Here is a 12,909-nt window from a genome sequence, read left to right on the forward strand (position 1 = left end):
GTGTGTTACTTATGGTTTTCTTTGATACTGTGGTCCCAGCTCTCTTCAGGTCATTGACCAGGTCCTGCCGTGTAGTTCTGGGCTGATCCCTCACCTTTCTCATGATCATTGAGGCTCCACAAGGTGAGATCTTGCATGGAGCCCCAGACCGAGGGAGATTGACTGTTATCTTGAACTTCTTCCATTTTCTAATGATTGCGCCAACAGTTGTTGCTTTCTCACCAAGCTGCTTGTCTATTGTCCTGTTGCCCATCCCAGCCTTGTGCAAGTCTACAATTTTGTCCCTGATGTCCTTCAACAGCTCTCTGGTCTTGCCCATTGTGGAGAGGTTGGAGTCTGATTGATTGAGTGTGGACAGCTGTCTTTTATGCAGATAACGAGTTCAAACAGGTGCATTTAATACAGATAATGAGTGGAGAATGGGAGGGCTTCTTAAAGACAAAACTAACAGGTCTGTGAGAGCCGGAATTCTTACTGGTTGGTAGGTGATCAAATACTTATTTCATGCAATAAAATGCAAATTAATTATTTAAAAATCATACAATGTGATTTTCAGGATTTTTGTTTTAGATTCCGTCTTTCACAGTTGAAGTGTACCGATGATAAAAATTACAGACCTCTACGTGCTTTGTAAGTGGGAAAAGCTGCAAAATTGGCAGTGTATCAAATACTTGTTCTCCCCACTGTATATATGTATATATATATATATATATATATATATATATATATATATATATATATATATATATATATATATATATATATATCTATATATATATATATATATATATATATATATATATATATATATATGTATACCTATATATACACATATACCTTAGATAGGAGCCAGTCGGCGGACATGGGTAGTCGAACAAGTCTAATTTATTCGTTTTTCAGCCGTTACTAGCCAACAAAAGCGTCCATAGCAACGGTTCTTTCTCACACATAACTGGCACATACCATGAACCTACCATACCAGTTTCATGTATATCTGACTCATCGTCTCTGAGATATAACGAACTTCGTTTTTTATTGTTTTCGATCAGGGTTCATTCAAAGTCTATCTTCTCCGACAGTTTTCATAGGATCCGGCTGGAAATTTTTGACAATATGGCTGAATGTACTGCCCACAATCGCTCGGGACCCACTCTTTGATTTTCGAAAAAATTAATTTTTTATGATTTTTCTAAAATTTCAAAGTCCCTTTGCGAGGCAACGGTGGTGTCCATAGCAACAGTTCTCATGAGCACACAATTAGGTCATGGTATGAACCTACCAACCAAGTTTCATAGAAATCGCCATTTTAAATACTGATAATAAGGGGAGAACAAATCTCAAAAAAAAAAAATTTGAATTTTTTTTTTCCGACCAGATCGACTACCCAACAGACAGACAGACAAACATATCGATGGAAATACTGATAATAAGGATAGATACATCGAATACCCAATACATATACACATATACCTACAGTGGGGAGAACAAGTATTTGATGCACTGCCGATTTTGCAGGTTTTCCCACTTACAAAGCACGTAGAGGTCTTGAATTTTTATCATAGTACACTTGAACTGTGAAAGACGGAATCTAAAACAAAAATCCTGAAAATCACATTGTATGAATTTTAAATAATGAATTTGCAATTTATTGCATGAAATAAGTATTTGATACATCAGAAAAACAGAACTTAATATTTGGTGCAGAAACCTTTGTTTGCAATTACAGAGATCAGACGTTTCCTATAGTTCTTAACCAGGTTTGCACACAGACTGCAGCAGGGATTTTGGCCCACTCCTCCATACAGATCTTCTCCAGATCCTTCAAGTTACGGGGCTGTCGTTGGGCAACAGACTTTCAGCTCCCTCCAAAGATTTTCGATTGGGTTCAGGTCTGGAGACTGGCTGGGCCACTCCAGGACCTTGAGATGCTTCTTACAGAGCCACTCCTTAGTTGCCCTGGCTGTGTTTTGGGTTGTTGTCATTCTGGAAGACCCAGCCACGCCCCATCTTCAATGCTCTTGTTGAGCGAAGGAGGTTGTTGGCCAAGATCTCGCGATACATGGCCCCATCCATCCTCCCCTCAATACGGTGCAGTCGTCCTGTCCCCTTTGCAGAAAAGCATCCCCAAAGAATGATGTTTCCACCTCCATGCTTCACGGTTGGGATGGTGTTCTTGGGGTTGTACTCATCCTTCTTCTTCCTCCAAACACGGCGAGTGGAGTTTCAACCAAAAAGCTCTATTTTGGTCTCATCAGACCACATGACCTTCTCCCATTCCTCCTCTGGATCATCCAGATGGTCATTGGCAAACTTCAGACGGGCCTGGACATTCGCTGGCTTGAGCAGAGGGACCTTGCGTGCGCTGCAGGATTTTAATCCATGACGGCGTAGTGTGTTACTTCTGGTTTTCTTTGATACTGTGGTCCCAGCTCTCTTCAGGTCATTGACCAGGTCCTGCCGTGTAGTTCTGGGCTGATCCTTCACCTTACTCATGATCATTGAGGCTCCATGAGGTGAGATCTTGCATGGAGCCCCAGACCGAGGGAGATTGACTGTGATCTTGAACTTCTTCCATTTTCTAATAATTGCGCCAACAGTTGTTGCCTTCTCACGAAGCTGCTTGCCTATTGTCCTGTAGCCCATCCCAGCCTTGTGCAAGTCTACAATTTTGTCCCTGATGTCCTAAGACAGCTCTCTGGTCTTGCCCATTGTGGAGAGGTTGGAGTCTGATTGATTGAGTGTGAATAGCTGTCTTTTATGCAGATAACGAGTTCAAACAGGTGCAGTTAATACAGGTAATGAGTGGAGACTGGGAGGGCTTCTTAAAGACAAAACTAACAGGTCTGTGAGAGCCGGAATTCTTACTGGTTGGAAGCTGATCAAATACTGATTTCATGCAATAAAATGCAAGTTAATTATTTTAAAATCATACAATGTGATTTTCAGATTTTTGATTTAGATTCCGTCTTTCACAGTTGAAGTGTACCTATGATAAAAATTGCAGACGTCAACGTGCTTTGAAAGTGGGAAAACCTGCAAAATCGGCAGTGTATCAAATACTTGTTCTCCCCACTGTATACACACACACACACACACACACACACACACACACACACACACACACACACACACACACACACACACACACACACACACACACACACACACACACACGTATATATATATATATATATATATATATATTTCTATATATATATATATATATATATATATATTTCTATATATATATATATATGACCTCTTTCACTCTGCTTGAGCTGAAGAAGCTGCAGAAAGCAACCCAAGAAGACCTACACAAGGTAAGTGCTATGCTGTTTTGAACCCTTCCCAGAGTTCCTCAACAACTATAAAGATGTTCACAAACATGAGAATCCCAATGGTACACACTCTCTCAGCCACTGGACCGGTTTTATCACTTATTGGCGAATCATCACCGATAGCATCAACAGGAATGCATACTAAGCATGTACCTTGTGCAAACATTAGAATATATATATATATATATATATATATATATATATATATATATATATATATATATATATATATATATATATATATATATATATATGAAAAGGCCCACCCACATCTCTCACCTGTGAATGGAGGGAAAAGCCAATCAGCTCTCACCTTATCAACTCAACCCAGGTGGCTTGGATTATCTTAGTATAATTCACTGTCCGTCCGTCCATCTCGTCCGCAAAAACGGCTGAACTGATCACAACCATTTTGTGGGTGTGTAATGCTGTGGCCCCTTGGAGTAAAATAGGCATAAATATAATAACATGACCCCCTTGATGGCTCGCTTCGGGAGTGGGTTCTTCTAGTATATATAATTGACTCCTTCCACACTCCTTTTTGCCTTCTTAAGGTCACCATCCTGGTCACCGGAATCATAATGAAGAAACAGTCAACATATAAATAAATAAATACCCACCCACATCTCTCCCCTGTGAATGGAAGGAATAACCTTTTTAAAAAATATATATAGACTGCTTCTGACGTTTACACGTGGTACATGCTTGGGAGCCTCGTTGGTATGCACTCCTGTCGATGCTATCGCTGATAATTCGCCAATAAGTGATGAAACCGGTCCGATAGCTGAGGGTGTGTGCCATTGGGATTCTCATGTGTGCACTATGTGTGAACGTCTTGATAGTTGTTGAGGAACTCTGGGAAGGGTTTGAAACAGCGTAGCGCTTACCTTGTGTAGGTCTTCTTGGGTTGCTTTATGCAACTTCTTCGGCTAGAAGAGTGTGGGAGGGTTCAATTATTTATATAGTCCTAGCCACGTTGGTTTTGTTGATTTGGTGAGAGCTGATATATATATATATATATATATATATATATATATATATATATATATATATATATATATATATATATATATATATATATATATATATATATATATGAGCCTGGTGTTGGCGCAGTGGTTAGGGCAGCGGCTTGGGATCCAAGAGGTCCTGAGTTCAAGCCCCGTTGAGCCACTGAATTAATACACCAGGGGGTTGACTCAGCCTGTCATCCTTCCGAGGTCGGCGAAATGAGTACCAGTATACTGGGCCGGTGTATACCCCGGTTAAAATAGGTGTACCATATCCCTGTGTCGTAAGAGGCGACCAGGGTTGCGTCAGGAAGGGCATCCGGCGTAAAACATGTGCCAAATCACTATGCGGATCATAATGGATGATCCGCTGTGGCGACCCCTAACGGGAGCAGCCGAAAGAAGAAGAAGAAGATATATATATATATATATATATATATATATATATATATATACATATATATATATATATCCCATGTATTTTCTTTCATACACATTAAAGGTCCATCTACATGTTCCAGGCACACTCTATGGGGTTGAAGTTCAAACATTTTGCTATTTTGAGTACATGATATGTTGATGGACCCTTTAAATGTTATTTTTTGGTTTTGCTCCAAAACACCTGCTGACTAGTTTCAATGCACTCACTGTGTTGCACATTGGCACCATAGGGTTGCATTGTCCATTAAATTTGCATCAACCTTGTGTGCAAAGGGATGGTTTAGTGGAACTTGTTTATTTAAAGTGTTTCGAAACGGTAGGGTTGGAATGGCATTACATTGTGTTGTAATGATTCAGTCCGACAATGTTATGGGACGTCGGAAACTCGTCGTGCGTGGCAGTAATTCTCCAACTTCACAAAAATGAACTTTTGATGCCTCGCATCTTCAGCAGTGAGACAACAGGTACCATACGTGGAGCTTTTACCATAGAAATGACATTTATTATTTGTGATTTCACTCAGAATATTCAAAGTATTTACTTTGTTATGCTCGTCTTCCAATGTACAACCAAACGACAAGATGCTGCAGAGGTAGATCACTGATGTTTGAGCCTTTAATCTGGTGTTTCGCAGGCAGGGTGACTCCAGCATTCGTTGGTAGACGTTAAATGTCCCCCGGTGTCCTTCACAAAGAGCAGGGTAGCTATCACCGGCATGATGAACAAATTCCAAATTCTTGCCTTAACCAGCAGGGAGCACTGCATCAGCAGCACAGCTGCACCCTCAGCCAATGATGCTATCATGCAGCCTTGTGCAAAGCCTCGTGTTGACTTAACGGTTAAGGTGGCTGACTTAAGATGCTGGGGCTTTCAATTTGAGCCCCTGTCTCTCAGTCTGTTATTCTTCTGAGGTTGGCAAAATGAGGACCAGCTTACTGGAAACAGGGGGCACTGCATCAGTGACACAGCAGCGCTCCCAGCAATCATTCAACCAAGAGCCACAGGCTGCGTACGGAATCATAATGAAGACTTGTGCTGAAAAATAATGATAAGAAAAGACAGGCATGGTGATTCATCGATGTGTGTGCTGTCCCTCGGATGGACGTTAAGCCGGGCATCCCATTTGCCGGTGTTAGTTTGTGGACGTTAAAGATCCCACAGTGTACTTTGTGAAGAGTAGGCGAGCTATCGCCGGCACCATGGCCAAATTACAACCTTCATTGGAACAGCAGGCCTGGCAAGCAGGTTCGTGAAAGATCTTAGTCAAAAGACTTTCCCCTGGCTGACCCCACATTATGGTGCGATTGATGAGTCGTTAAAGTAGTAGTAGTCGTAGTAGTAGAAGTGATAGTCGTAATATTAGTAGTTAATTTTTTTAAATGCTTCTTTTTCTGTGAAAATTTCCATACTGCTCGATTTGTGAGTTTGTTTCATCCTGGAATATCTTCCCGGGAAGGCTGAGTTCGTGCCCCCAGGCACTTCGTGCCTCATTGGAGTGGTGTCACGGAGCCACGTGAGCCGATGATGACAAGATACTGGAGGTTTATTTTATTTTTAACTGGGAAAAAATGGGATTGTGAATGAACTTTCTCAGGAATAATTAAAGCTAATGTTAAAGAGAAATGAGATTAATCGGCCACGCTTTGTGAACATTTTATCACAATTCTGAGTTTAAATATGAAAGAAGAGAAATTTCTAATGATATATTGGTAATTACATGGAGTAGTCGGAAGTGATTTGGTCTTCTTGTCATCTTGCAGACAGATTTTGGTTCTTTTTACCAGGACATGGTGGAGATGTTGTCCATAATATATACAAGATGAATTCGCACGTTGGATGAGAGAGAATTTTTCACACAATTTTTCTTGTTGATTTGGCCCTAAAGGTTTTTCCACTTCTACCTCTCCTCCATTTTACACTCCATTGTGACTTGGGTTGATGGGCGATTGCAGGGCCGCTGGTGTCAGCCAACGTCACATGTCCACCCGCGGCACGGCGGTGAGATTTTGGCACTTGGGTGAACCTCATTATTACATCAACAAGGATGTGACAAGTACTGCCTGCGGTACTCGCAGCTGGTGCTGTGGGTTGGTACTGTGGCTGTTTTTATGGCCTGTTTGTTGGGGCAGGATGAGATTGGTTCTTGTTGCACGTCACAACAATTATTCGAGTTTTCTTGTGCAATGTATTCATTTCGTGGTATTTGCGGGTGCATGGTTGATGTGAGTACTTTAGACGGAATTGGATCCTACCTTGCAGTTCAAGAAGGAATATGATCTGAAGAATTGAAGAATTCTCTTTGGATGACGGGAATTTCAGTATGTGTGTTTGTGTTTCCCAAACGTATTTATTCAAATGTAAAATCATTCTGAACAAGCTCAAATGAGCTAAGATCCTCGTTCTCTTAATGATGACGTCATAAAAACGAATATGACGTCATTGTGATGAATCAGGTTTTCGATAAATTACCTGTGCTAATGCCCGGCTTGATTCCCGCAAACAAAATTCAAACAGCTTTCCTAGTTTCGGAGATAACGGTATAGGCGATTTCCATTAGCGGCGATATTATGACATCAACTTTTTTTCTAGGAAGAATTTCCAAAATCGGAGATGGTTCCTGCCTGCGCGTGGGCTTTCTGCATATACATGGCAAGTTTCACGAAGATCCGATGAAAACTCTGGGTTGTGAAACAAAAAATGTCAAAATATAGGAATGACATCATAAAAATTGATATGACGTCATAGTGATGTATCATATGTGCGGTAATTCATCTCTGCTAATGCCCTGTTTGATTCCCGCAAACAGAATTCAAAAAGCTTGCCTAGTTTCGGAGATAATTTTTCGGCGATTTCCATGAGCGGAGATATTTTGATGTCATAACTTTTTTTTCTAGGAGGAATTTTCAAAATCGGAGATGGTTACTGTCTGCGCAGGGTATTTTTATATATACGAGGTGTGTTCAAAAAGTATCCAACCTTAATTTTTCGTGCGTAAACAAATGAAGTTAGGGAGGCGTGGTTTGGTGCACGTATGTCGGCGATCCTAATCCGTATGTGTGAATATTTTCCCGCCTGCAGAAGCTGTCAGTCGGCGACAGACCGCCGATGAGTGAGGAAGTGTAAGTGAGCGCCGTCGGATTTTCGTTTTTGACAAAATAACGGATCACTCTGGTCTCATCGCCAGTGCTCACTGTGTTGAAGAAGTTGGGATCGCTGTTCACAGTCTCCAGCATGTCCTGTGCGATCTCCAAACGGAGTTGCTTCTGCTCGATCGTTAGCAGCTTTGGCACGAACTTCGCTGAGATTCTCCTTAAGCCCAAATCCTCAGTCACAATGGAATGAACGGATCCAATACTGACGCCCGCCTCGTCTACAAGTTCTCTGATCGTGATTCGACGATCCTGCATCAGCAGGGTCCTCACTTCGTCAATGACTATCTCATTTCGGGATGTTGAGGGCCTACCAGAACGTGCTTCACTTTCCACTGATGTGCGACCATCTTTGAAGTGGTTGTACCACTCTTTTATCTGTGTCATGGCCATTGCTTCGTTCCCGAAGGCCTGTTGAATCTTGCGGATCGTTTCTATTTGGGAATCGCCAAGCTTTACACAAAATTTGATGCAGTAGCGTTGTTCAAGTTTTTCCGTCATTTTGTCAAAAGGGAAAATCCGATGGTGCTCACTTACACTTCCTCACTCATCGGCGGTCTGTCGCCGACTGACAGCTTCTGCAGGCGGGAAAATATTCACGCATACGGATTAGGATCGCCTACATACGTGCACCAAACCACGCCTCCCTAGCTTCATTTGTTTACGCACAAAAAATTAAGGTTAGATACTTTTTGAACACACCTCGTATATATAAAAATACCCTGCGCAGACAGTAACCATCTCCGATTTTGAAAATTCCTCCTAGAAAAAAAGTTATGACGTCAAAATATCTCCGCTAATGGAAATCGCCGAAAAATTAAGGTGAGATACTTTTTGAACACACCTCGTATATGCCAAGTTTCAGGAAGTTTCGATGAAAACTGTCGGCTGTGAAACAAAAAAGTCCACAAGAAGAAGATGAAGAACAACAACGTGAGTGAGACTTAGAGATCCTCCACGAGGATCGAAAAATGTTTATCAATAACTATCTGTTTTTGATTGAGGACCATGAGAAGCTCCTTCGAGAAAGATATTTCCCTTTCTTTTCCCGATTCTCAAAGTACTCCATGAAATGTTCGCCACGCTCTCGGAGAACACTTCAGCTGTGCATCAATGAGTTGAGACACTTCAGGTGTTTATCATATCGAAAAGACACTTCAGGTGTGTATCATATAGAAAAGACACTTCAGGTGTGTATCCTCTGGAAAGCCACTTCAAGTGAACACAAAATATCCACACTTTGCCTTTAGAAAACAGCAGGCCATTGTGTGCCAGTCTTTTGGCCAAATCTTAAGTTTCTGTTGCAGATATCTGACAAGAGGGCATTATCACCTTTTCTTTGGCAGCAAATATATTGCTGTTGTGTTGAAACATCATTATTTATCAGATTGGTTGAAGCAGTTATTTTCTCAACACGGGACTAACAATCCGTGCAGTTCCACGGTCACGTATTTGATTCATTCCGTTTTTCCACATGTTGTCGAGTTGATGTGCTGTAACAAACTGTAAAACACCGATGTCATGCTATCATCAAGGACTGGTGTCTCCGAGAACCATAAACACATCACGGTAACATACCTTGGGGTCACTGCACACAGAATTGAGGGGCTTGAGCATATCATCTTCGAAGTGTCTTGTTAATTTCCTGTCACTGAATACAAGAGGACTTCAAAATCCCAAGAAAGGAATGGCTCACTGGACCAAGGCAGTGTCTCGGGCCAAATTTTCTTGTTGGTTGTTGGTGCAACATCAGGAGAATGCATGGCCTTCTGGCGATTGAACTCGGGCATCGTTGAAATCGCTGACACAGCTTCACTTAGACCAGATGCCATCATTGCGGGAAGGAGTAAAGGCAATGCTTTGGAGAAACTTACTCGGCGCCACCACGTTGCACTCTTTTCTGGAAATATAAGGCTCCGGACGCCTTGTTGATGAAAGACTCACGCCATATTCCCAGAACTGTTCTCTCCTGCTTGCAATCCCAACCCAGATTGCACAATCAAGATTGTGCTGATATTACCAACACAGACATTCAATTTCTCCAGGAATATGGTCCAGTGTACGTGTAACTGCTTGAAATTTTCACACCAACACGACGTCTCTCTTCACTTCCTTATTTTAAAAAAAATTAATGCTTTGCTTCGAGTCGGAATACAACATAATAAAATGGGCAGCAACTTGCTGTAAATGCAGCATAAAACAATAATCAGGGAAGTATTATTAACCTGGACTTACCACAATAAACCTCTGGCAGGTACTAAATATTATCATTGTAATACCACATGTGCCAACATTAATGGTTAAATATTTATTGCTTCAGTCAATCAACACCAAGCATATCACAATTTACGACAGGATCACATATAGGTTGGTATCACAAATCTCCTTGAGATGACTTAGTAACTCAGGTTCTGGTTTTTGAGCGATGGCGGCGCTTCTGCTTCAAGGTCTCCACCGACTTTCTCAAAGATATGTTTTCCAGTCGTTTTTGGTGCGTTTTTACTGTCATTTTGTGATCTCTGTGTTTACTGTGTGTTTCTAGTTCGGTCTTGTGTTAACACCCGTGGTAATTGTTGAGTTTTTGTGGTATTTTCATGTCGGGGTTTCCTTGAGGCCTACCCTTCTTCCCGTTCGTGTGCGTGATCGTGTTTACTGTATTTTCTCCTGATCAGTTTTTATCTTCTCAACTTTTCCCTCCAACCTCTTTCTATCCCTCTCAACTATACCCTCTGTTTCATGTCTTAAAATATAGAAAAATACAACAACAAAAACCTTTGACCTCACATTGTGACTATGTGATTTCCTGTACCAACTCTTCTTTCTCCTTCCTCTACTGATCTACCATCTACTTTTGTCAACCCACATTCACCATACACCTTCACAATTTTTTCTTCAACCTTTCCTTCACCTAAACGAACCTAATTTATATATATATATATATATGTATATATAATATATATATACAGTATATATATATATATATATATATATATATATACATATATATATATATATATATATATATATATATATATATATATATATATATATATATATATATATATATATATATATATTTATATAAGCCTGGTGTTGGCGCAGTGGTAAGGGCAGTGGCTTGGGACCCAAGAGGTCCTGAGTTCAAGTTCAAGCCCCGTTGGGACACTGAATTAATATATGTATGTATATGTATGTATGTATATATATATATATATATATATATATATATATATATATATATATATATATATATATATATATATCTTCTTCCTCTTTCGGCTTGCTCCCGTTAGGGGTCGCCACAGCGGACCAACTGTCTCCATTTCGCTCTATCCTCCACATCTTCCATTGACACTCCAACCACCCGCATGTCCGCCCTCACCGCATCCATGAACCTCTTCTTTGGCCTTCCTCTTCTCCTCCTGCCTGGCGGCTCCATCTTCAACATCCTTCTCCCGATATACTCCGTTTCCCTCCTGTGCACATGTCCAAACCATCTCAATCTCGCCTCTCTCACTTTGTTTCCAAACCGTCCTACCTGCGCTGTCCCTCTAATACACTCATTTCTTATCCTATCCATCCTCGTCACTCCCAACGAGAATCGCAGCATCTTTACCTCTGCCACCTCCAGCTCTGCTTCCTGTCTTTTTGTTAGCGCCACTGCCTCCAAACCTTACAACATAGCTGGTCTCACTACCGTCTTGTATACTTTCCCCTTCACTCTTGCAGCTGCCCTTCTGTCACAAATCACTCCTGCAACTATTCTCCACCCACTCCATCCTGCCTGCACTCTCTTTTTCACTTCTCTCCCACACTCTCCGTTACTTTGGACAGTTGATCCCAAGTATTTAAACCAATCCACCTTCCCCACCTCAACTCCTTGCAACTGCACCATACCACCACCCTCCCTCTCATTTACGCACATGTACTCCGTCTTACTCCTACTGACTAACATTCCCCTTCTCTCCAGTGCGTACCTCCACCTATCAAGGCTCGATTCAGCCTGCTCCCTACTCTCCCTACAGATCATGATGTCATCCGCGAACATCATGGTCCATGGAGACTCCAGTCTGATCTCGTCCGTCAACCTGTCCATCACCATTGCAAACAGGAAAGGGCTCAGAGTCGATCCTTGGTGCAATCCCACTTTTACCTTAAACCGGTCCGTCATTCCTACCGCACACCTCACCGCTGTCACACTGTCCTCATACATATCCTGCACGATCCTCACATACTTCTCCAACACTCCCGACTTCCTCATACAATACCACAACTCCTCTCTTGGCACCCTATCATAAGCTTTCTCTAAATCCACAAACACACAATGTAACTCTTTCTGGCCTTCCCTATACTTCTCCATCAACATTCTCAAAGCAAACATCGCATCAGTGGTGCTCTTTCCTGGCATAAACCCATATTGCTGCTCACAGATCATCACCTCTCCTCTCAACCGAGCTTCCACAACTCTTTCCCACAACTTCATGGTGTGGCTTAACAACTTTATCCCTCTGTAATTTCCACAGCTCTGCACATCACCCTTATTCTTGAAAATCGGAACAAGTACACTTAATCTCCACTCCTCCGGCATCCTCTCACTTTCCAAGACTTTATTAAACAATCTGGTGAACAACCCCACTGCCATCTCTCCTAAGCACTTCCATGCCTCCACTGGTATACCATCTGGGCCAACCGCCTTTCCACTTTTCATCTTCTTCATAGCAGTCCTCACTTCATCCTTACTGATCCACCCCACTTCCAGATTCACTATCTCCACCTCTTCCAACCTTCTCTCTCTCTCATTTTCTTCATTCATCAGCTCCTCAAAGTACTCCATCCACCTTCTCAACACACTCTCCTCGCTCGTCAGCACATTCCCATTTGCGTCCTTTATCACCCTAACCTGCAGCACATCCTTCCCAGCTCGGTCCCTCTGTCTTGCCAATCGGTATAAATCCTTTTCCCCTTCTTTTG

The 12,909-nt window shown here is 41.7% G+C and overlaps 1 protein-coding gene across 19 annotated transcripts in view; it reads left to right on the forward strand.

Moving 5' to 3' along the window:
- Positions 1–12,909, forward strand: part of LOC147014747 (zinc finger protein 800-like) — a 204,071-nt gene that overhangs the window by 148,989 nt on the left and 42,173 nt on the right. Inside the window, exon 1 of one of the 19 annotated variants that reach the window (XM_085852973.1) lies at positions 5,098–5,253. The exons of the other annotated variants lie outside the window; for them this stretch is intronic. Coding sequence (XP_085709099.1) covers positions 5,154–5,253 — 100 coding nt within the window. The 5' untranslated portion in view covers positions 5,098–5,153. Of the gene's footprint in view, positions 1–5,097; positions 5,254–12,909 lie in introns of those variants that run through there. 19 annotated transcript variants of the gene reach the window in all.

Source organism: Eptatretus burgeri, chromosome 13, assembly GCF_056783735.1.
Source record: "Eptatretus burgeri isolate ZD-2024b chromosome 13, Ebu_testis_v1, whole genome shotgun sequence".
Classification (NCBI taxonomy): Eukaryota; Metazoa; Chordata; class Myxini; order Myxiniformes; family Myxinidae; genus Eptatretus; species Eptatretus burgeri.